Source organism: Zea mays, chromosome 4 (genome assembly GCF_902167145.1).
Source record: "Zea mays cultivar B73 chromosome 4, Zm-B73-REFERENCE-NAM-5.0, whole genome shotgun sequence".
In the NCBI taxonomy this organism is placed as follows: domain Eukaryota; kingdom Viridiplantae; phylum Streptophyta; class Magnoliopsida; order Poales; family Poaceae; genus Zea; species Zea mays.
Window position 1 is genome coordinate 71,826,741 of NC_050099.1, and position 25,288 is coordinate 71,852,028.

Here is a 25,288-nt window from a genome sequence, read left to right on the forward strand (position 1 = left end):
GTTCCCCCACCAAGTACTGGCAGGTCCTCGGAGTTGCTGTGCTGCAAATAGTGGCTTCTGTACTTCTGAACAGCGTAGAAGGCCAAACTTCTGCTCTATGACCCGTATCCATTCGTCGGCCTCGAGCGGGTCTTCTGCTTTGATGAAGAGAGGCGGACGAGTCTCAGAGAAATCTAGATAAGTGGTCTCACGGGGACCTTGTTGGAATCCTCTTCCTGCTTGTTGTTGAAGCTGTTGCTGACCCGCCATCTCCCTCAGGAAGCGGGTGTTGTCGGCTGTGGCGTTCACCAAGGCAGCAATTGCCTCGGCAAGCGTGGGTGGAACGGGAGGCGGATTCGGGGTAACGTCCCGACCCCCGGATGTTCCGGCTGCATCCTGTGCACGAGTCCTGGTCGGCATCTGTGGCAAAAACATTTGAAGTAAACATAATGTGCCAGAGAAAACCTCCCATTTTGCATTACTATAAAAAGTAATGATACAGACTCAATATTACACAGCAGGATACATTACCCATTATACAGCAATACACCCTACAATACCCTACCATACACTACTCTACTTCTATTACACCCTTATTCCTGCTTGCCATCAGTCTTGGCGGCTTCATCGTCAGGTGTGGGAGTCCAGACGTCAACCAACCTCAAAGAAGGAGGAGGCTCAAAAAGGTCTAACTCCCCACCCAGCGCACGTCCCGCAACGTGAGATGGTCCAGCTTCTGCCTCAGCAGGTGGTGCAGGCTCACTTGGGTGTAGTTGTGAGTATAATATATGGACTTCCTCGTGCAACGTGTTGCAGTAAACCTGCAGGTCATCAACAGTCGAGCTAAGTTCTTTAATTCGGGCCTGAGCCCTTGCTTCCTTAGCACACATTAGCAAACGAGACTGCACGGCCCAGTCAAGTGCTAAGTCTCGATCAGCCAGTTGATCCTGCAAGTGTCGGATGTCCCTTCGCAGTTCGTTGATTCTATCACCATCAGCGACCCAAGCATCAGTCCTATGTTGAAGTGCTGCTTGAAGTCGACTCACACGAGCTTCAAGGTCTCCGATCGGGTCGTTGCTTCCACTGCTGCTACTTTCATGTCGGGGAGCCAATTGATGCCGAGGCACCCCAATTGGTCCCGTGGACTTGCGTGCCGTTAGCCTGGTACGTGGGGGCATCTTTTCTAAGGGGGAAAATGTTATTAGTAAGATTCTTAGTATGATGCATGTATAATTACAGAATCAACCTTAGTCGATTCAACCTTCTATATGTTGCACTCTTCCTATCTGGTCTTTAAGATAGACTTCTTCAGAATACTTAGGTAAGAAGAGAAAAGAATTTTTAGGTAAGACCCTTAAAAATCCTTTTGAAGATGCTTCATAATATCTGCCAAGAAGGGCTACGCTCCGATACCAGCTGTGACGGAACCTCCCAAGTAATTAGGCCCACCTACAGTTGTCCTTGTCCAACGGACATCAGACAACCCTGTAGGTGCCCCTGAACTACTTGACAAGTTCGGTATCTTTCCTTACCTTACCAGGAACGTCTCACCCATCTTGTAGACATTACAGAACATCGGAGATGAAGGAATGCGGAAGCGAATTACATAAACTTACATTTTATTTCAAAAGTAAGCTTGAGTTATTTTTATTACAGACCAGACTAAAAGTGAGTGCATAGAGTAATATTATACAAATCAGGGAGGCAAAAACTCCTCCCGAGAAGACAGAAGCAAAAGATCCTAGGTGGAGGACCGAGTCCTCCCGCACTTCAGTCTTGATTTTCTTCTTTTGGAACCGCCTTGGCACAGAAGCAGCAAAAGTCTGCTACTTCCCCACCTAAAAACAACGAAGGGATAAACCCTGAGTATGGAATACTCAGCAAGTCTTACCCGACTAAAGAAAGACTCTCAAGGGTATGCTGGCTTAAGGGTGTCAAGGTAAGGCTTTTCAATAATCAAAGACTCCGTTTTGCAGAAATGCTTACTAAAGTGGATCCTTAAAATCCAATTTTATTTGTCAAGTTAAGTAAAATTACCTGCCACTAGAGTTCTTTCTACCCTAGTTCAATCACTTGTCCTGCACTAGCCAATTTCTTAACAAAAACCCATCATCTTTAGTGGAATGCTACGTGTAAGTCAGTGGCCAAGTCTCCATAACCGCGGAGGTACGGCGATCCGAATCGATTATACTCAGCTGAGGATCTCCAATCACACGACATATGTAGCACTTAACCCTTGCATATGTCAACCCGCCACCGGGGTTCTTAAGACCGGATCAGGTTCACGCAGACCGAGAGCACAGATACGCCACCGTCCAGCCTCTTGCCACGGAGGGTACACGCTACTCTCGCCACCGCTCCACGTCCATCTCGTGTTGTCTTATTCCGGCCTTAGTCTGCCCGAGGCAAGGCTTACCCATGACGAGGCATGTGACCAGTTAAAGGGTCCTCGGTCAGCAGGCCTACATCGAGACGATCCTTAATTGACTCAGACGGAGACACTACACCGAGACTCTCTTCTCGTGCAAGTCACCCGCCCGGTCTCAGCTTAATCTTTTTAACTTAAAAACTTGGTACCTGACAGAGGTACATCTTTTCCGATGTTGGACCCATCATGGCCATGATGGATCCACCATCAAGTTTTGTTTTTGAAAACATCCCAACCACTTTTGCCAAACATCTTTTGTAAAACAAATCCTTTTGTTTTTCTAAAGCAATACTAAGCATAGTAAAACCTTTTTGTAAAAACAGGGTTTCAAGGAGGGTAATCAAAATCAAGGAAGGTAATGCAGGAATTGTTTAACAATCAACTCCTATAACTTAATGCAGCAAGCAAGTGAGAAAGATTTTAAAAACATCAAGGGAGGTGGCAAATGCACCGGGGCTTGCCTTCGTTAACAGGTGATTCAGGCTCGGATCCACAAATGTCGAAGTAGAAACTATTCCCGGCCTGAGTGTCCAAAGGTGGTTGCACTTGCTCTTCAGTTACTTCTACCTCTTCTTCTCGTTCTAATCATAACCATACGTATGTATAAGAATGGATGCCATGGGATGCTCATGAGGATGCAAAGACAACATAAACTTATTATTTATGTCTTGAATACAACTTTCCTTCACGGAGTTCCGGGAACTTAGGGTTTCCGGAGTCGGTAAAGGAGTTCATAGGGCAGGGGGGTGTTTTGGGGTTTGGTGATCAAACAAGGTCCAAATCAATTCAAACTTTACCCAAGGCTTCTAAATATTGTATAACACTCATATAAAAGTTTTGGGCAATTTAGGACCTATCAATTATTTTCTAAAAATCCATAATCAACATTTTTAACCATTTTAAATACCCTAAAATTTCTTACTTTCACTAAAAACCACCAACTTATTTTTATTAAATACTAGGGAAAATAACAAACCTAGGAAAATTAGTTTCACAATTTTAGCATTTTTCTACATTTTTCTACACATTTCTAAAGTTTTCCTGAAAAAGAAAAAGGAAAAGGGATAAACAGAACTGGGCCGATTCTGAGCCCAGGCGGCCCAGGTCCAGGGAGGAAAGCGCCCGCGCGCCCTGGCGGTTTTGCGCAGAGGTCCCTGCGCTTTAGACTAACTGTGACCAGGTTCTTTTACTGTTTTCTCAAGTCACTGACGGATTGCAGAAAGGCCCTTGGGTTTCTAATTCTTCTCCACGAGTACCCCTGGTCACGGCGCGCTCCCCATTCATCACCGACGAGGTCTGTACCGGCCATGACCGGCGACGACTGCCCGGACTAACCATCGGGGAGGCTTTACGGACCTAAGGTGAGCTCGGAACACGCACTAATTTCACAAGAGCGCCCTGCGGACGGACTGTCCACGCTCACGGCGAGAACCGCGGCGTCGATCCCAAGTTCCCAGCGACCAGAGGGTTTCTAGTTCAATTGCGTGGGTCGGCGAGCATCACTAACATGCATAGATGCTAGAACAGGAACAAGGAGGGTATGAGCAGACCTGTGGAGGGCTGGCCGCGGTGAGGTTGATTTCGGGTGGCGGAAATTTGATTTGGGGGAAAACCAAAATTCAGGCGCACCGATGCATGATTGCTAGCGATTCACGGTGGCTAGGTGGGTGATGAGGTTGCGAAGCTAGTGGGGGCTTCAATTTATAGGGCTCAACGTCGGTGGCCGAGGAATCGAGCGACAACGCGCGGCGGTCGGAGGAGGAAGAAGGGTACTGGTGCAGTGGCTGGGTGTCCAGCACCGTGGCACTTGCTCCGGCGATCAACGAGGAGCAAGGGCGAGTCACGGCGATGCGGTGGAAAGGGGCAGACACGCGGCGCAAGACCGAGCGACGGCGATAACCGGCGTGCCTATCACCACAACCGCAGAGCAGAAGGGGGAGACGACGGTGAGTCACCGGAGTGACCTCCAGCTCATCGGCGGCAAAGATCCTTTACCCCGCGACGTTATCCTTCTACCCCACACGTGAATCCTGGCGCCGGTGACACGAATCACGGCGAGGCACATCGGCGGTGAGATCTTTTGGGGGCGCAGTTGGTCTGATCCCAGCCGGGTACTGTACCATGGCAATAGCCATTCAGTCAACCTGACAGACAATGTTCAACTTGAATTTTCTCCAAATTTGCTGTGGTAACCGATTCAATTCTCTGCATCAAGTTTATAGACCTATAGTCCATCTTCAACTTTGCCATGGAGCTTACCATAAAATAGTTACCAAATTCTATTCAAAATCGGGCTCAAAGTTTACCCCATCACACTGCTCCTGGAAATTCAGTTCAGGGAGGGACTGACAGCCCGACTTTGAGCTTAATTATCTCTCAAATACTCTTAACAACTATGCTTATCACCTTAAGCAAAGTTGTTCTCCTTTGATAGATCTTCAAATTTGGTGTGGTGACCTAGGGCAAAAACCCTATGCTTTGCAAGCTACAAAGCCCTAAAGTGGAGCCTTTAACACTGAATTTCAGACTTAGTGTAGAACTCAAATGAGGTCCATTTTGCACTTAAGTCCAAAACTTTGGGTTTTGCTTTCAAGTACACATTTTTGTGAACCAAGGGACTTAAGAAACCTATTTGACTTGGTTTTTGCACTTTAGCCCAAAAGTGGACTAATTTTGCATATAAGCCCCTAGGGTTTGGTTTAGGGTTTTCCAGGGTTCCAATTAGGGTTTCTGGTATCTCAGGGGTGCAAAAGTGATTCAAATTTATTTTTAGGGTCATTTTATGACTTTTACCCTAAAGTATTTAGGTTTTCCTAACTTGGGTAAAGTTTTACCCCTATAATCCCCATTTAGGGTTAAGTTCCATAACTAGGGTTCTAGTTGCAAAACACTTAAAACAATACAACTTGTTTGAAATTTTTGCCTAGTGAATGCACTCTAGGTGTATCAAACATATGCAATGCCAATGCTCATGATGCCATGCTCAAGTTTTAGTTATAGTAACACCAGGGGTGTTACACTGAATGCCTTTGAAAACAAAAACTTTATTGATGATGAAGTCCCCAGATTACAGAGTACAATGTTTCTTCGAGAATTTTTGAGGCCTCGCTAGGGGTAGAACTTTCTGAGGTGCTCTATGTTCCATGAGTTCCCCACTTCCGTGTCATCCATTTGAGTAAGCCGGTATGATCCTGGCCGAGTGATCTCATATATGATGAATGGCCCTTCCCATAGCGGTGACAACTTGTGTCGTCCTTCCTCCGTTAGAATTCGGCGAAGGACCAAGTCTCCCACTGCAAAGGACCGGTGTCGCACAAATTTATCATGATAGCGCCTCAAGGTCTGCTGGTACCTAGCCGACTAAATTACTATGTTCAATCGTTCTTCCTCCAGCACATCGATATCTTCTAGCCTGGTAGCTTCTGCTTTGGCTATGCTTTCGAAAGTCAACCTCGGCGCCCCGAATATTAGGTCGGCGGGCAGCACTGCCTCTGACCCATAGACCATGAAGAATGGGGTATTTCCATGTAGAGCTCGACTGGGTTGAGTTCTCAGGCTCCAAACCACGTATGGCAGCTCTCTGATCCATTTTCCTGCAAGCTTTTCACTCTTGTCAAATACTTTCTTCCTGAGTGCTTCCAGTATCATTCCGTTGGCTCTTTCTACTTGGCCATTGGCTCTTGGGTGCGCTACTGATGCATACTTAATCTGGATGCTCCGCTACTCGCAGAAATCGAAGAATTCAGAGCTGGTGAAGTTGGATCCCAGGTCGGTAATGATGCTATTTGGTATCCCAAACCTGAATATTATGTCTTGTATGAATTCCACTGCCTTGGCTGAGGTCAAAGAGGCAATGGACTTGTACTCTATCCATTTTGTGAATTTGTCAATGGCAACCAGTACGTGAGTATAGCCTCCCTGAGCTTTCTTGAAAGGTCTGATCATGTCCAGCCCCCAACATGCAAATGACCATGTTACAGGATGGTCTGCAGCTGCTGTGCGGGTAAATGTTGTTGCTTTGATAAGAATTAGCAAGCTTCACATCTCTGGACTAACTCGGCAGCATCACTCTTCGCTGTTGGTCAATAGAAACCAGATCTAAAAGCCTTCCTGACCAGAGTTCTGGACGCTGCATGTACTCCGCACTGCCCGGCATGGATTTCATCTAACAGTTGCTTCCCAATAGCCAAGTGAATGCACTTCATGAGGACTCTTGTCGCACCTCTTCTGTACAGTATGCCCCTCTATGAGGGTGTAGTTGGCTGACTGCCTTGTGATGCGTTCCGCTGCCACCTTGTCATCTGGTTCTTCTTCATTTTTTATGTACTTGATGATAGGCTCTTTCCAGTCATTGGGGTCCGACACTGGTTGGCTCAAGGTGCTGCACTCTTGCATCTGATCTAAGAGGATAATTGGTTGTGATATTTCTTGGACGAAGATCCTGGGTGGAGCCTGGGCCCGACTGGATCCCAGCTTCGACAACGCGTCTGCCGGCGCGTTGCGGTCTCTTTCCACGTGATGGAACTCCAATCCTTCGAATTTGTCCTCTAATTTTCGGACGGCTGCACAATACTTGCCCATGGAATCAGTCAAGCAATCCCAGTCTTTGTTTATCTGGCTTATGACCACTAATGAATCTCCATATACCATCAGCTTCTTGATGCTGAGTGATGCGGCGATGTTTAATCCATGGATCAGTGCTTCATATTCTGCTGCATTATTTGATGCCGGAAATAATAGCTGGAGTGCATACTTGAGTTGTTCACCTCCAGGAGCAATAAAGAGAATCCCTGCACCTGCTCCTTGCAACTTCAGCGAGCCATCAAAGTACATTCTCCATACTTCGGTAGTCTCCAGGTTGTCTGGGACCTGGTGCTCAGTCCACTCTGATACAAAGTCAACCAGTGCTTGAGTCTTTATTGTCGTGCGAGGTCAGAACTCTATGTCGTGAGCTCCCAGCTCACACGCCCACTTGGCTATCCTTCTGATAGCTTCTTTGTTGTGGAGAATGTTCCCTATTGGAAATCTTGTGGCTACTATGACTTTGTGGTCATCAAAGTAGTGTCGGAGTTTGCGTGCGGTTAGGAGTATCGCATACAATAACTTCTGGACTTGAGGATACCTTATCTTTGAGGGCCCGAGGACTTCACTGATGAAGTAGACTGGATGTTGACCGAGTGCGCATGTCCTTCTTCCACCCGCTCAACTACTAACGCGGTTCTAACCACGTGAGTCGTGCGGGATATATATAGCAACAGATCTTCCGTCTACTGATTTGGGGCAGCTCGGCGTGGCGGCTTGAGTACCGGTGTAGTCAGGAACTTTTCAATGCCTCTAGAGCTTCCTGTGCCTCTGTGGTTCACTGAAACTTGTCCACCTTTTTGAGCAACTTGCAGAATGGCATGCCTTTCTCGTCTAGCCTTGATATGAATCTGCTTAGGGCTACCATGCATCCAGTAAGCCTCTGTACCTTGTTCTGCGATTGTGGCGCTTCCATTTCTCATGATGGCCTCGATTTTTTCTGGGTTAGCTTCAATTCCTCGGTGGCTGACAATGAATCTGAGTAACTTCCCTGTCGGTACTCCAAAAACACACTTTTCTGGGTTGAGTTTCCACCGGTAACGCCTCAGGCTATTAAAGACCAGCTGCAAATCTTCGATGAAGCTTTCTAAGTTTTCTGTTTTGATCACTACATCATCGACGTAGGCTTCCACCCGCTTGCCCCAGTGATCGATTAAGCATGTTTGAATGGCTCTCTGGTAAGTTGCTCCTACGTTCTTGAGGCCGAATGGCATGGAGGTATAGCAGAAAGCTCCAAACGGGGTGATAAAAGCAGTCTTCTCTCCATCTTCTTTTGCCAAGCTGATCTGATGGTACCCGGAATAACAGTTTAGGAAGGACAACATAGAACAACCAGCGGTCGAATCAACCACCTGATCTATTCTAGGGAGCCCGAAGGGATCCTTCGGACAATGCTTGTTGAGATCAGTATAGTCGACGCACATGCGCCAATCCACTTTATTCTTTTTGAGTACAAGAACAGGATTTGCTAGCCACTCAGGATGCAACACTTCTCTAATGAACCCTACAACCACTAAGCGAGCTAACTCGGCGTGAATAGCTTCTCTCTTGTCAGGCGTGAAACGATGCAGCTTCTATCGAATCGGCCTTGCTTGAGGATAGACCTTCAATTTGTGCTCGGCCAGTTCTCTCGGGACTCCCAGCATATCCGCAGGTTGCCATGCGAATATGTCTCGGTTATCTTGCAGGAACCGGATGAGCGCGCTTTCCTATTTGTCATCAAGGCTGGAACTGATGATGGCAGTCTTGCGCTCATCGGAGAATCCCAGATTGTTTCTTTTAGTCTCCTCAGTCAGTTGTACAGAGGTCATGGCTTGAGCTTCATTTGCGGGTATTGCGAGGTCTTCCTCAGGCTTTGTGTCCGCCTGCATGGAGGAAGTCATCGATGGTCCAACAGTGAGGGCTGCCTGGATGGCTCCCCGAAAGCATTCCGCGGTGCCTTGGAAGTCAGCACGCACGGTGATGATTCCTTGCGGTCCCAACATCTTCAATATCATGTATGAATAGTGCGGAATGGCCATGAATTTCGCCAGTCCCAGCCTGCCGATGATGGCGTTGTATCCGCAGTCGAAATGTGCCACCTCGAACCTTAGAAACTCAGTTCTGTAGTTCTCCGGAGTCCCAAAGGTGATGGGGCATGTAGATGTGTCCGAGTGGATACTCTCCCTCGGTCGGCACGATGCCGAAGAATGGCGTATCTGACTCGGTGAGGTCTTTGAGTGCAACCCCCAGTGCTAGAAGCGTTCGGGGGAAGGTAACGTTGATGCTACTTCCCCCGTCCACTAATACTTTCTTTACCCTACTTTATTGGATGACTGGATCAACGAGGAGAGGGTACTTGTCGGGGTGGTCGAAGTTGAGCCACTGATCTGTTTGGCTGAAGGTTATTGCATGTTTCGACCGCCGATAAGGAGCTGGGGCACTGGTGGTTGCCGCCAGGACCTACCGGTCATTGAGCTTATGTTGCCTTCTATTCTCTTGCGATCCGTGACCTCCGAAGATGACGTTGACCTCCCTATCAACGCGTGGGAATGCTCCACCCCCTTCCCCTTCTGGTTGCTAAGGCTGCCTGGGCTTGCCAGGCCCTCCTCGTGGTGGGGGGGGTGGTAGAGGCTGGAACGGTCGGCCATTTTCGACGCAGTGCTTGAAGTCCCTGCAGTTCCGTAAGGTGTGGCGCATGTCCTTGTGGTACGGGCACTGGGCATCGAGGATGTCGTCCAGTGTCCGCTCGCCTCCACGGGGTGCCCCTCGGGCACGAGTGACGGGTGGTCTGATGGTGTGGACCTCCTCACGAGGCCTCTTCTCCCAACGCCTGTCGGGTTGCTGGTTCGCGTCGCGCCGCAGTGCCGGTGGTGCAGGTTTCGTTCCTCCGATGAGTTCCTGGGCCCGCTTGTCAGCGGTGATGTAGAGGTCCGCCTCTCGAAACAATTGTTTGGAGGTGGTCGGCGCTTTCTGCGGTATGGCTTGGACGAAGGCCGAGTCATTAGATCCCTGGTATAAGTCCTCAATCACTGCTGCCTCAGTGACCTCGGGGATACGATTTCTCATGGTCTGAAACCTCTTGAGGTACGACCGAAGTGTTTCATCGCCCCAACACCTGATGGATTTGAGGTCCCATGGCTGCGCCGGCTTGTCGGAGAGGGACTGGAAGTGGGCGATGAAACACCGACTGAAGTCGCTCCAATCATCGATGCAGTGTCATGGCAGATGTCGTAGCTACTGCAATGCATCCTGTCCGAGGATGATGGGCAAATATGCGGTCATCACGTCTTCGGTTACCCCAACGGGCCAGGCAGCGGTCGTATAGACAGCCAACCAGCCTCCCGGGTCCTTCTTAGGCTCATACTTGTCGACGTTGGAGATCTTAAAGTTTGGGGGCCACTGGATGGCCCTGAGACGCGGAGTAAGCGCGGATACTCCACATGTGTCTTCCTATCGATGTTCATGGTGTTGGTCCTAGGGAGGGGAGTCGGTGATGTGTCGTCTCGACCGTCCCCGAATCGGGCCACTGGTTGAGGTTGCAGCCGACTCAACTCGAGTGGCGTGACTTTGAGCTGGGACGCTATGGTCCCGATCATACTCCTCCTGGCGCCTTATCTTGTTTTCGTGTCGTCGGTCGCGCGAAGCGTTGATGGAGCTCCGCGTGTCTCGCTGGCTGTTGATGGTGTGTCGCAGGTCGCTCGGGGGATGAGCGATGGGTAGAAGATGATTAGCTTCCCAAGTAAGCAGCCGCCGATAGCCTTCAACATCCGGAGTCCGCGGAAGGCCATCAGCTATCTGAGCCAGCACTCCTCCGACTTCGCTCGGCGTGTTCATTGCGTGAGCGAAGTCAGGGTTCAGGTTTCGAGCAAAGAGAGGGTTCTCTCAGCGTAACCTTGCGCCCTGTTTAGCTTGTTCTCGATCTCGGTCTTGAGCTTGCCGGCGGTCACGTCAGCGAGAATTCCTCCTTTCTCTGAATACCTTCTCGTCGGGAGTTTCTCCCACTTCTGAGACTTCATCCCGAGATACGGGCTGCGTTGGGTCCCGCTCCCCAGCTTCATGATGTCGCCGAATATTTCGGCGTCTGTTCCTTCGTCGCAAAGCTTCTCACTGGGGAGGTTCTTCCCCTGGCACGGTTGGCTCATCGTCGGAGATGGGAGATGATTCCAATCTTCCCCCGATGAAGAGAACGTCGGGGTAGAAAGGAGCGGTTGTGATGGCTGTGGCAGAACCTCCCAAGTTATTGGGCCCACATGCACCTGTCTTTGTCCCAAAGACCTCAGACAGCTATGCATGTGCACCAGATAACTTAACAGGATCTGTCCGATTGCCCCAAGGACATCGGATAAACCACTTACAACCAGAACCGCGGGATTAAGTAACACAAATCACACACACCAATATTGTTGCAGCGGAAATCTTTCTACCAAATTTTACAGGTTAAAATAAATTTTACATTAGTTTATCGGAGTGATTACAAAAGTATAGGTTTGAAATATATGCTAGCTCAAGTGACCATCCTCAATAAGAAGTATAGAAGAAGTACTTAGACTTATAAGAAGGCCGAGCCCACCGGCACTTAACACCATCAACAACAGCACAAAGTTAGAACCTGAAAAACAACAGGGAATAAAACCCTGAGTATGGAATTACTCAGCAAGTCTTACCCGACTAAGGAAAAGACTCTCAAGGGTATGCTGGATAAATAGGAGTCAAGGAGAGGCTTTAGCAAAAATCAACTTATACTTTTGCAGAAGTAGCTTACTAAAGTGAGTCCTTACTTTCAATCTTTTAACGCCATATTAAGTATTAATAGACTCTATTTGCATCTAGTCTAATTTCAACATCTCATCAATACAACATCATTTTTATCCATAGTGTTCACATCCTGACTTTAGGTTGTAGAAAAGTGACCAAGTCTTCATAACCGCGAAGGTACGGCGATCCGAATCGATTATACTCAGCTGAGGATCTCCAATCACACGACATATGTAGCACTTAACCCTTGCATATGTCAACCCGCCACCGGGGTTCTTAAGACCAGATCAGGTTCACGCAAACCGAGAGCACAGATACACCACCGTCCAGCCTCTTGCCACGGAGGGTACACGCTACTCTCGCCACCGCTCCACGCCCATTTCGTGTTATCTTATTCTGGCCTTAGTCTGCCCGAGGCAAGGCTTACCCATGACGAGGCATGTGACCAGTTAAAGGGTCCTCGGTCAGCACGCCTACATACGCATTAATCCTTAACCAACCTGGGTAGAACATCACCTGTTCCTAACCCAAGTCTCAATTTAAGTATTTCCATCCTCAGGATTGTGTCTGTTCCTTAGGATGAAAGAGCATCACAGGGAACTTTGCAGTAAGATCCCACTATTGCTCCAAATGAAAATATTCTTGCAGGTAGAAGCCATCCTCTCCCGGGTTAGACTGAGGACAACCTCTATCCACAAGATCTAAGCAAGGCTAAGCATTTTTGTAAATCATATTTTTGATACTTCACGGAAGTATCTATAAAGGTATGGATATCAAGGAAAGCAATGCATCAAAGTGTTCCAAGCAACTCCTATGAACCTAATGCACATTTCACTAGACTTAAAGTGTGCGAAAATTATTTAAAAACACAAGAAAAGGGGTTGCATGCACCGGGGCTTGCCTGAGTAACACTAGGTTAGTGTTTGTTAGGCGACCACTTGGCGAGTATCCTTTGGCTTGGCACTCATTCAGATTATCCATCTTCCGGTTCGTCCATCAGCTTCATCCTGCGGAGTAGTCCACGCTTGGGGTCGACTTGGCTTGTCTTCCGCATCACGCGATTAATTAACGTACCTAAATGAAATGCATTATGCACATGAATGCATATCGACAAGAATATCACACACCTAAATAGTGCTACGCGATGGCGAATTTAAACACCTAGCGGCGAGGCATTGTACAATTTTGTACGGAAACACTAGTTATTAATATACGACCACGCGCAATAATTACGCTTTTCTAGATTAAACGAACCTAACGCAAACATTACGAACAATACATTAAACATAATCAGCTTAAACACAACTCATTAGCTAATTGGTTAAATGCTAAATTCATTTCCCCGCTTAATAAATTATACCACCTTGTTTCCTAAGAACCTATTTAATTTTATCAAACAATTATAATTCGTCAGAAGTAATACTAACAATATTATTGTCTAGACATTTAAAATACTAAATTTAACCTGCGCGTCACCGAAATACTATATTCTACAAAATAGAACTCGTTCAAATATATTCGGCAACTAAACTTCTCGAAGCACACCTCGCCTTACTGGTATTTCTAACTTAATCATATATGCATACGAAGCGTTTTATTTTACGATCATAAAACCGATAGTAAAAATAGTGAATCGACTCACCACATCACAACTTGATTTGGTAGTTGCCTGAACGACGGTGGCCTTCAGCTGAAGTCCTTAATCGAACACCTGGCGAGCGTGATCGACGAGCTAAGGCTGAGGCGAAGCTTGACGACGGGATCGTGTTTGAAGCGAGCTGGTGAGGTGGGGGTCGAGCCAGGGATGACGTGTTTGACGACTCGACGGCAAACGACACAACGACATGAGCAGAAAGGCTTGGCCACGGTGGAGACTGAATGGGTTGATAGTGAGCCGGGCCACGACAGATCAAGGCTGAGTCGCAGTAATCCCAAATTAAATTAGAAGGAGACCGACGAGCTGAAGGCGTTGATTCTTGAAAATCGGCGACCACCAGATCGACATCGGGGCTCGACAAACACGAACCGCCGACATGCTTTGGTTCAAGCCTCTCGCCGAGCACCAGGTGAGCGACCTTCTACCCTTCGCTTTCTTCAACTAATCTCCTCCTACCTCATCAGCACACAGGCAAGTCGCTTACCACCGGACGGTCTGTGTGAGGCTATAGTTATCGCGACGAGGACGGATCGGGGTGAGCAGCAACCGGCGCATGACCATAACAGGCGCCAACCGACCGAGTCCTGATGGCCAGTAGCACGGGACTCATGTTATGGGGACAACATTTTGACCACGGCGGTCGAATCCTAGGCGAGCTTGCCAAACTCAGCGTGGAGGCAGAGGTCCGATGACTGGGCGCAGAACTGGAGGGGAACCCGCAGCTGGGACACGCGAGGGAGCAGAGAGCTCCGGCAAGCTGCAGATGGCCAGAGACGCGAGCAGGGACGGCGCGGGCGCATCCACGACTGCTCCAGATTTCCAAGAAGCAGGACCTCGACGCGGCTAGGAAACTTCAGGGAGCAGGGAGGAGTATGACGGAGAGAGCTCGTGGTGGCACGTCCAGCAAGCTCGACGGGGACAGCACTCAGGCGCGGCTTGGGAAACGGCGTGGGGGAGGAGTCGGCCAGGGAGTTCAGGCTGCGCGCGCGCGTAAGGAACAGAGGGAGATCCGAGCCGAGCAGAGGGAGCTTCAACGGCGCTGGGCAATGTCGAGGGAGCGACTCAGGAAGGTGCTCCATGGCGAGGGTCGCGGACGCACGGAGGAAGCCGAGCTGGAGTTCCGAGCAGAAGCAAGGAGTAGAAGTGGCCGGCGCCAGGACTCACGGCCAGGAGGTCCATTCCATGGGGCCGAGCAGCAAGCCGAGAGGGAGGGGCTGGGGCTGGGCGTGAGCTGGGCGAGCACCGGCACCACGGGAAAGCAGAGCTCCATGGATCCAGTAGAGAAGAAGACACACGCAGAGAAAGGGCCTCGGCCAGAGAGCAGCCATGAGAGCAAGCTGCGTGCGGCCAGAGCTTGAGCACAAGGAGATGCGAGCTGAGGGAGAGGTGGAAGAAGTCCGGCTGGAGGAGCTCCACTACGAGCTGTTGCCAGGCGCGCGGCAGGGGGTAGAAGATAAGGCCGATGACCCCTGCGGCGGTGAAGATATTTGCCTGGAGCGGAGCGGCGCGGATAAGAACGATGACAGAAAAAAAAATCAGACCGCATGCGACCTGAGGGAAATATCCAGCGTCGGATAGAAGGAGCGCTGAAAAAAAATCTCCACTCGAAGTGTTTGCAGATAACGGGAAAAAAACAGCCATGCGGAGTAAAAAGAAAATAAAAGATTTATCCTCTCTATTTTAACAAAACATCACGCATAAGAGATAAGGCTGAGGTCTAAGGAATAGAAAATTGGATTATTTCTCTTAAAACAACAATATGAATATAGACATGATTATAATCTGAGTTTTAGGGTAGAATTTAGGAGAGTCAAAACGAATCCTATTAAGGCACTATTATGGCACAATATTTAGACGAAGTTTGAATTGATGAGCATTTTCGCGAGGTCAGATAAATTTTTACCAGTTATATATTCAGACATTTGGATCTGGGTGAGATATAATCGGACAGAACCACAGTATCGACTTTGATATTTAATCTGCATTTGATGCAGTTGGCTTTCAGACAAATTCCGTTCGGATAGTTTTCGTGACTGTTTCGGGCAACTCGGAAACGGAATGGATATCAGATACATTATTCTGAGACAACACTGGTTTAGTCGAACTCGGATAAAAATTTATCCGATGTCGAAACACAGTTGATTTTATTATTTTACAGAGTGTGCCGAAGAATAAATTGGATAACAACTTCATGCACGATTTTTCTCGGACAACGCGCGATACAGATTATTTTGCCTCGAACATTTTAATCATCGAGTTCTTAATCTGTTCGGTATAAAATCATCCAGTGGGTCGGGCTTCCGAATTCGTATTCGCACGAGCGACGAATTTTAAATAATCATCGGATGCACCGATTTTCGAACAACTATGTTCCGAAAATTTAGGAAGAGCCCGGATAGATAAATATAAAAGCGATGTCGCACTTGCGGCAAATGAAACAGATGCGATATTAAAATCGCGATAAGCGAGGATGATTAAAATTTAACATCCGTTTTATCCACTAATTACGTGCTTAAATCCGTACTCGTTATCGAGCGGAATATAAACACCTGGTGTGTTACAGCCCTCCCCCCTTAAAAGAATCTCGTCCCGAGATTCAGAGCGAAAGACTTTTAAGAGTAGAGAAGCATGTAACCCATGTCCATATCAGCGATAACCCTAAGACAGTCCGGAGCGAAGGTGAGTGTCTCAGGATGTGGTTCCTCTAGTGGACATAATATCGCCTTAAGAAATGTCCACCAATAGAGACGCTGTCTGCCAGAGGAACACATAAGGTTCCATGTGTGCAGTTTGCTTTTTCTGATGACACTGTACTATCTGAGTCTGTCGAGCGAGCGGCAAATACGCGATTTTACCCAAACAGAATCAGATACACCATCTTGGGTAAAACACACAGAAAGAGATTTACCAACAATGGTCACAGTGAGTTCGTAGCACACGAGACGGATGTGGATGTCGAATACTGTCACGGTTAACATGTGGTTAACCCGAGAATTCAAGTCCACAAAAGATGGTATAGATTCGAGAAAATCACCCGCGAAGGGATCTGTAAATACGGACTTTACAACCAGTCCATTTTATCTAGCACTAATCACAGCTCGACTTGATCACACATGCTGGAAAAGCACACGCGAGGCGATCGAGGCATGACTAGAGCGATGGTTAGGTGGTTATTGGTCGAATTAACTTGGTTTTTTTATGAGTACTTTCTTTAGAGTGGGTTAGACCAAAGTGAGTTTAGGAAAATCGATAAAACGATCTCTAAACTCAACCTTTGCTTCAAATGCAGTTACAAGTTAGTCAAAACCAACTTGTTGAACTACTTTTGACATTGAGCAAGTCCTCTCAGTACCATCGGTAAGCCAAGGGTTGAGAGTTCACATTTGCTAACAGGAAATCCTGCACTTGGTTAGAAATCTATTTGGTCATGTTATTTATCCATTTCTTCACGCGAGATAAACTGACTTGGTTAGGAAATACATGGATTAAATAGGAGAGCGAATGAACAAACTCCTGCATCTCAACAGCAGGGGAAAACAAACCTCCATTTTGAGAGCTAATCAGTTGTTTTCCAACACTAAAAAGCTCCAAGGCTTCACAAAGAACGTAAAGGGAACTTGTATAAGTAGTCACTACCAAGATCAAAAGAAATAAGACCACACATGAGAGTGGTATGCCCTTTTGATCCAACGGAGATGACAGATGTTGCTTGATCACGTCACAAACAACATAGAATTTGTTTCAAGGAAGGAGTCCACGGAAGATCACACATCGGTGTAGTTCCACAATGGATCATGACTAGAGACTTCGATACCAGCACGCGCCAAGCAGCAAAATCATGTGTGCGCATTCACAGGAGGCCCTCAGTTTCGCCGCGGTACCATAAGTCCTTAACCACGACACCATTACAAAACTGGCACCCATAATGAATCTCACGTGGTAAGAACAATTTGTGCAGAGATAACATATTGATATAACCTCGTAATGGATTATGACTACTAACTATGATACTAGCGTGTAACGAGCAGCACAACCATGTGTATGCATCCACTGGAGGCCCTCGGTTTTAACGCGATGTCACCGATTTTAGTCATAACACCATTACTAGACGTAACCAATAAGAAATCTCACACAACACAAATAGACTGGTCAAGGATGACAATTTACAAAGAGTTACTCCACCTGTAAGAAGGGTTACAAGTAGAGAGTCAAAGAGATTATGGCCCGATGAAATGAACAAGGCACGACCATAACCTAAACTTGATGAAAGGAGTACGATGCGAGACTGTTAATTCAGCCCCAAGCATATTTCTATGCCCATCGCAGAGATTACAAGGTCAAGGATTAAGTTGATATGCCTTCGATGAACATAAGGAAACCAAGGCATCAACTGAACAAAGGAATGGTTCTAGAAGGAGACATGACTTGAGATCCTTGTTTTAAGCTTAGGTACATTTTATGTCTAATAAGGAAATTGTCTACGCATTTAATTGTATGGGCTTTGTCATGGAGTAATAATGGACAATTCAAATTTGGGCATGGTTCACTAAATAAGAATATGACCTAGTTTTGGGTTTAGGCAATCAAGTCTCTAACCTTCTATCGACACATAAAGCACAAGAGCACATATAAAGTACCCTAAAAGGTCACCTAAAGAATGGAGGACACCTATTTCATCGAAGTTCATAATTCAGCATTACACCATATTATCTACAATCAATGGTTACTAGAATAAAGATGAGAAAAGCATCTTGGGTGTATAGGTGACAAACATGATGCAACAATCAGGATGCATGCTCGTCCTACACGTCCTCACGAGTTTTGCCAACACACTGTGGCAATAACGTTCTATATCGGTGGCATAATTACGATTCTCACGGTATTTTGCTAGTCGTCAACTACACATACGTTTTCGAGGTTAGTGTACCTGCAGAAAATCCATTGCAGCCCAATTTCCCAATGATGCAAGTCACACATGACAGTTTATCACAGTTTATACTCCATATATTTCTATATGGAGGCCAGCTCATCATTAAGCGCTGAGCCACGCATAGGCGCCGTTGCCACACTTTAACCATAGGGCAACTCATTATGGTAACTCACCTTCTTACCTGAGCGTAGGTGCGTCGTTACAAGTACATTACATTTCTCAGTACTCCCATGTCTGTATACCCATACACATCCATGGGGTACTGAATTCCCAGAAAAGTAAATACTCCACATCGCAGCCTTCATATATACATATGTAGAACATGTATATAATCAAGCGCTATTTATACTCTTCCCTAGACCGACGTTTGTTCAGTCATGCTCTCACATCTCACCTTACCTTGGGCGTCGATCCATTCAAAACTGAATGGTTTTCAAAAATAACAATACACATGTATGCAATAACCACCCGGTTGTGGGTTAGTGGTTTTCAACTAAGCCACCTAATAGTACTTAGTTTAGGGCTTAACAGAGGATGTCGCTAGCATTATAGTTTTTCAAAACCAAACAATGTGTTTAGTTGAAAATAGGTTTTTCAAAACCAAAACTTTTGTTTTAAAAATACGTATGTGACTGTAGATACTTAATCCAGCTCCGATACCAGCTGTGGCAGAACCTCCCAAGTTATTGGGCCCACATGCACCTGTCTTTGTCCCAAAGACCTCAGACAGCTATGCATGTGCACCAGATAACTTAACAGGATCTGTCCGATTGCCCCAAGGACATCGGATAAACCACTTACAACCAGAACCGCGGGATTAAGTAACACAAATCACACACACCAATATTGTTGCAGCGGAAATCTTTCTACCAAATTTTACAGGTTAAAATAAATTTTACATTAGTTTATCGGAGTGATTACAAAAGTATAGGTTTGAAATATATGCTAGCTCAAGTGACCATCCTCAATAAGAAGTATAGAAGAAGTACTTAGACTTATAAGAAGGCCGAGCCCACCGGCACTTAACACCATCAACAACAGCACAAAGTTAGAACCTGAAAAACAACAGGGAATAAAACCCTGAGTATGGAATTACTCAGCAAGTCTTACCCGACTAAGGAAAAGACTCTCAAGGGTATGCTGGATAAATAGGAGTCAAGGAGAGGCTTTAGCAAAAATCAACTTATACTTTTGCAGAAGTAGCTTACTAAAGTGAGTCCTTACTTTCAATCTTTTAACGCCATATTAAGTATTAATAGACTCTATTTGCATCTAGTCTAATTTCAACATCTCATCAATACAACATCATTTTTATCCATAGTGTTCACATCCTGACTTTAGGTTGTAGAAAAGTGACCAAGTCTTCATAACCGCGAAGGTACGGCGATCCGAATCGGTTATACTCAGCTGAGGATCTCCAATCACACGACATATGTAGCACTTAACCCTTGCATATGTCAACCCGCCACCGGGGTTCTTAAGACCAGATCAGGTTCACGCAAACCGAGAGCACAGATACACCACCGTCCAGCCTCTTGCCACGGAGGGTACACGCTACTCTCGCCACCGCTCCACGCCCATTTCGTGTTATCTTATTCTGGCCTTAGTCTGCCCGAGGCAAGGCTTACCCATGACGAGGCATGTGACCAGTTAAAGGGTCCTCGGTCAGCACGCCTACATACGCATTAATCCTTAACCAACCTGGGTAGAACATCACCTGTTCCTAACCCAAGTCTCAATTTAAGTATTTCCATCCTCAGGATTGTGTCTGTTCCTTAGGATGAAAGAGCATCACAGGGAACTTTGCAGTAAGATCCCACTATTGCTCCAAATGAAAATATTCTTGCAGGTAGAAGCCATCCTCTCCCGGGTTAGACTGAGGACAACCTCTATCCACAAGATCTAAGCAAGGCTAAGCATTTTTGTAAATCATATTTTTGATACTTCACGGAAGTATCTATAAAGGTATGGATATCAAGGAAAGCAATGCATCAAAGGGTTCCAAGCAACTCCTATGAACCTAATGCACATTTCACTAGACTTAAAGTGTGCGAAAATTATTTAAAAACACAAGAAAAGGGGTTGCATGCACCGGGGCTTGCCTGAGTAACACTAGGTTAGTGTTTGTTAGGCGACCACTTGGCGAGTATCCTTTGGCTTGGCACTCATTCAGATTATCCATCTTCCGGTTCGTCCATCAGCTTCATCCTGCGGAGTAGTCCACGCTTGGGGTCGACTTGGCTTGTCTTCCGCATCACGCGATTAATTAACGTACCTAAATGAAATGCATTATGCACATGAATGCATATCGACAAGAATATCACACACCTAAATAGTGCTACGCGATGGCGAATTTAAACACCTAGCGGCGAGGCATTGTACAATTTTGTACGGAAACACTAGTTATTAATATACGACCACGCGCAATAATTACGCTTTTCTAGATTAAACGAACCTAACGCAAACATTACGAACAATACATTAAACATAATCAGCTTAAACACAACTCATTAGCTAATTGGTTAAATGCTAAATTCATTTCCCCGCTTAATAAATTATACCACCTTGTTTCCTAAGAACCTATTTAATTTTATCAAACAATTATAATTCGTCAGAAGTAATACTAACAATATTATTGTCTAGACATTTAAAATACTAAATTTAACCTGCGCGTCACCGAAATACTATATTCTACAAAATAGAACTCGTTCAAATATATTCGGCAACTAAACTTCTCGAAGCACACCTCGCCTTACTGGTATTTCTAACTTAATCATATATGCATACGAAGCGTTTTATTTTACGATCATAAAACCGATAGTAAAAATAGCGAATCGACTCACCACATCACAACTTGATTTGGTAGTTGCCTGAACGACGGTGGCCTTCAGCTGAAGTCCTTAATCGAACACCTGGCGAGCGTGATCGACGAGCTAAGGCTGAGGCGAAGCTTGACGACGGGATCGTGTTTGAAGCGAGCTGGTGAGGTGGGGGTCGAGCCAGGGATGACGTGTTTGACGACTCGACGGCAAACGACACAACGACATGAGCAGAAAGGCTTGGCCACGGTGGAGACTGAATGGGTTGATAGTGAGCCGGGCCACGACAGATCAAGGCTGAGTCGCAGTAATCCCAAATTAAATTAGAAGGAGACCGGCGAGCTGAAGGCGTTGATTCTTGAAAATCGGCGACCACCAGATCGACATCGGGGCTCGACAAACACGAACCGCTGACATGCTTTGGTTCAAGCCTCTCGCCGAGCACCAGGTGAGCGACCTTCTACCCTTCGCTTTCTTCAACTAATCTCCTCCTACCTCATCAGCACACAGGCAAGTCGCTTACCACCGGACGGTCTGTGTGAGGCTATAGTTATCGCGACGAGGACGGATCGGGGTGAGCAGCAACCGGCGCATGACCATAACAGGCGCCAACCGACCGAGTCCTGATGGCCAGTAGCACGGGACTCATGTTATGGGGACAACATTTTGACCACGGCGGTCGAATCCTAGGCGAGCTTGCCAAACTCAGCGTGGAGGCAGAGGTCCGATGACTGGGCGCAGAACTGGAGGGGAACCCGCAGCTGGGACACGCGAGGGAGCAGAGAGCTCCGGCAAGCTGCAGATGGCCAGAGACGCGAGCAGGGACGGCGCGGGCGCATCCACGACTGCTCCAGATTTCCAAGAAGCAGGACCTCGACGCGGCTAGGAAACTTCAGGGAGCAGGGAGGAGTATGACGGAGAGAGCTCGTGGTGGCACGTCCAGCAAGCTCGACGGGGACAGCACTCAGGCGCGGCTTGGGAAACGGCGTGGGGGAGGAGTCGGCCAGGGAGTTCAGGCTGCGCGCGCGCGTAAGGAACAGAGGGAGATCCGAGCCGAGCAGAGGGAGCTTCAACGGCGCTGGGCAATGTCGAGGGAGCGACTCAGGAAGGTGCTCCATGGCGAGGGTCGCGGACGCACGGAGGAAGCCGAGCTGGAGTTCCGAGCAGAAGCAAGGAGTAGAAGTGGCCGGCGCCAGGACTCACGGCCAGGAGGTCCATTCCATGGGGCCGAGCAGCAAGCCGAGAGGGAGGGGCTGGGGCTGGGCGTGAGCTGGGCGAGCACCGGCACCACGGGAAAGCAGAGCTCCATGGATCCAGTAGAGAAGAAGACACACGCAGAGAAAGGGCCTCGGCCAGAGAGCAGCCATGAGAGCAAGCTGCGTGCGGCCAGAGCTTGAGCACAAGGAGATGCGAGCTGAGGGAGAGGTGGAAGAAGTCCGGCTGGAGGAGCTCCACTACGAGCTGTTGCCAGGCGCGCGGCAGGGGGTAGAAGATAAGGCCGATGACCCCTGCGGCGGTGAAGATATTTGCCTGGAGCGGAGCGGCGCGGATAAGAACGATGACAGAAAAAAAAATCAGACCGCATGCGACCTGAGGGAAATATCCAGCGTCGGATAGAAGGAGCGCTGAAAAAAAATCTCCACTCGAAGTGTTTGCAGATAACGGGAAAAAAACAGCCATGCGGAGTAAAAAGAAAATAAAAGATTTATCCTCTCTATTTTAACAAAACATCACGCATAAGAGATAAGGCTGAGGTCTAAGGAATAGAAAATTGGATTATTTCTCTTAAAACAACAATATGAATATAGACATGATTATAATCTGAGTTTTAGGGTAGAATTTAGGAGAGTCAAAACGAATCCTATTAAGGCACTATTATGGCACAATATTTAGACGAAGTTTGAATTGATGAGCATTTTCGCGAGGTCAGATAAATTTTTACCAGTTATATATTCAGACATTTGGATCTGGGTGAGATATAATCGGACAGAACCACAGTATCGACTTTGATATTTAATCTGCATTTGATGCAGTTGGCTTTCAGACAAATTCCGTTCGGATAGTTTTCGTGACTGTTTCGGGCAACTCGGAAACGGAATGGATATCAGATACATTATTCTGAGACAACACTGGTTTAGTCGAACTCGGATAAAAATTTATCCGATGTCGAAACACAGTTGATTTTATTATTTTACAGAGTGTGCCGAAGAATAAATTGGATAACAACTTCATGCACGATTTTTCTCGGACAACGCGCGATACAGATTATTTTGCCTCGAACATTTTAATCATCGAGTTCTTAATCTGTTCGGTATAAAATCATCCAGTGGGTCGGGCTTCCGAATTCGTATTCGCACGAGCGACGAATTTTAAATAATCATCGGATGCACCGATTTTCGAACAACTATGTTCCGAAAATTTAGGAAGAGCCCGGATAGATAAATATAAAAGCGATGTCGCACTTGCGGCAAATGAAACAGATGCGATATTAAAATCGCGATAAGCGAGGATGATTAAAATTTAACATCCGTTTTATCCACTAATTACGTGCTTAAATCCGTACTCGTTATCGAGCGGAATATAAACACCTGGTGTGTTACAATGGCGAGTTCCTTTCTGTCCTCCTTTGAGGGCGAAGATGCTGGAAAAATAACTCAACGGACCTCTGTCCCTTTTCTAGGAAGGCTTGCTTCTTTCTTTCTTGTAATCCGTGTCCACTCCTTTATGGGTGAAGTGGGCAACGGAGTTCTTCGGGCAGGTGAATTCTCGATCCTCGGCTTGCAAGAAGTAGTCTTCGCCCGAGGCACAGGAGGTCGTGCTATCTGTTATCTTGTTCCGGCTTTCCTGGGAATTTCCGAGGAGAATTTCTCCTTCGGTGGATCTTCTATGCAGTGTACAATTCCATCCTCGTCTGCTATGGACTAGATGGTCCTAAAGCAGAACATGGATCCAGGGCTGTCGGGGACCATAATTAGGGGTACCCTCAAGACTCCTAATTCTCAGCTGGTAACCCCCATCAGCACAAAGCTGCAAAGGCCTGATGGGTGCGACTAAGTCAGGGATCGGTCCATTCGAGGGACTCGATCACGCCTCGCCTGAGCCCAGCCTCGGGCAAGGGCAGCCGACCCCGGAGGATCTACGTCTCGCCCGAGGCCCCCCTCCAGCGACGAACATACTCCCGGCTCGCCCGAGGCCCAGTCTTCGCCAAGAAGCAACCCTGGCCAGATCGCCACGCCAACCGACCGAATCGCAGGGGCATTTAATGCAAAGGTGGCCTGACACCTTTATCCTGACGCACGTCCTCCAGTCGACAGAGCCAAAGTGACCGCAGTCACTTCGCCGCTCCACTGACCGACCTGACAGAAGGACAGCGCCGCCTGCGCCGCTCCGACTGCTGTGCCACTCGACAGAGTGAGGCTGACAGGCAGCCAGGCCCGGCCTCAGGCACCATAGGAAACTCCGCTTCGCCCGACCCAGGGCTCGGACTCGGGCTCAGCCCCGGAAGACGGCGAACTCCGCTCTGCCCGACCCAGGGCTCGGACTCGGGCTCAGCCCCGGAAGACGGCGAACTCCGCTCCGCCCGACTCAGGGCTCGGACTCGGGCTCAGCCCCAGAAGACGGTGAACTCCACTCCGCCCGACTCAGGGCTCGGACTCGGGCTCAGCCCCGGAAGACAGTGAACTCCGCTCCGCCCGACCCAGGGCTCGGACTCGGGCTCAACCCCTGAAGACGACGAACTCCGATCCGCCCGACCCCAGGGCTCGAACTCGGGCTCAGCCCCGGAAGACGACGAACTCCGCTTCGCCCGACCCCAGGGCTCGGACTCTGCCCTGGCCTCAGCCGACGGTCTCCGCCTCGCCCGACCCAGGGGCTCAGACTCGACCTCGACCTCAGAGGAGCCTCCACATCGCCCAACCCAGGGCACGGACCGACCACGTCAACAGGAGGTGCCATCATTACCCTACCCCAAGTTGACTCAGGCTACGGGGAACAAGACCGGCGTCCCATCTGGCTCGCTCCGCCAGACAAGTAATGATGGCGCCCCGCACGCTCTATGACGACGGCAGCTCTCAGCCCCCTTACGGAAGTAAGAGGACGTCAGCAAGGACTCGATAGCCCCGACACCTGTCCTTCTGCCAGGCTCCAGCGCTCCTCCG

The 25,288-nt window shown here is 47.9% G+C and overlaps 2 protein-coding genes across 3 annotated transcripts; one reads left to right on the plus strand and one right to left on the minus strand.

The window, feature by feature from the left end:
- The first annotated feature begins 13,371 nt into the window (after positions 1–13,371).
- On the plus strand, positions 13,372–14,838 carry LOC109939277 (uncharacterized). The gene has a single exon (XM_020551844.3). The coding sequence runs from the start codon at positions 14,255–14,257 to the stop codon at positions 14,738–14,740; it is 486 nt and encodes a 161-aa protein (XP_020407433.1). The 5' UTR covers positions 13,372–14,254; the 3' UTR covers positions 14,741–14,838.
- A 5,606-nt stretch (positions 14,839–20,444) lies between these two features.
- On the minus strand, positions 20,445–22,879 carry LOC124544576 (uncharacterized). 2 transcript variants are annotated; one of them, NR_175275.1, is made up of 2 exons: positions 21,156–22,879; positions 20,445–20,587 (listed from the first exon to the last, which is right to left on the minus strand). NR_175275.1 is itself a non-coding variant. In NM_001402556.1 (1 exon), the coding sequence occupies exon 1, from the start codon at positions 22,809–22,811 to the stop codon at positions 22,233–22,235; it is 579 nt and encodes a 192-aa protein (NP_001389485.1). In that variant the 5' UTR covers positions 22,812–22,879; the 3' UTR covers positions 20,694–22,232. The 2 variants fall into 2 exon arrangements, 1 of the variants encoding a protein (NP_001389485.1); NM_001402556.1 differs by lacking the exon at positions 20,445–20,587 and having other exon boundaries at positions 20,694–22,879.
- Between the last annotated feature and the right edge of the window lie 2,409 nt (positions 22,880–25,288).

Excerpts from the sequence above, each read along its gene's own strand:
- LOC124544576 (NM_001402556.1), bottom strand. The coding sequence starts at position 22,811 with ATGGCTGTTTTTTTCCCGTTATCTGCAAACACTTCGAGTGGAGATTTT.
- LOC109939277 (XM_020551844.3), top strand. The coding sequence starts at position 14,255 with ATGACGGAGAGAGCTCGTGGTGGCACGTCCAGCAAGCTCGACGGGGAC.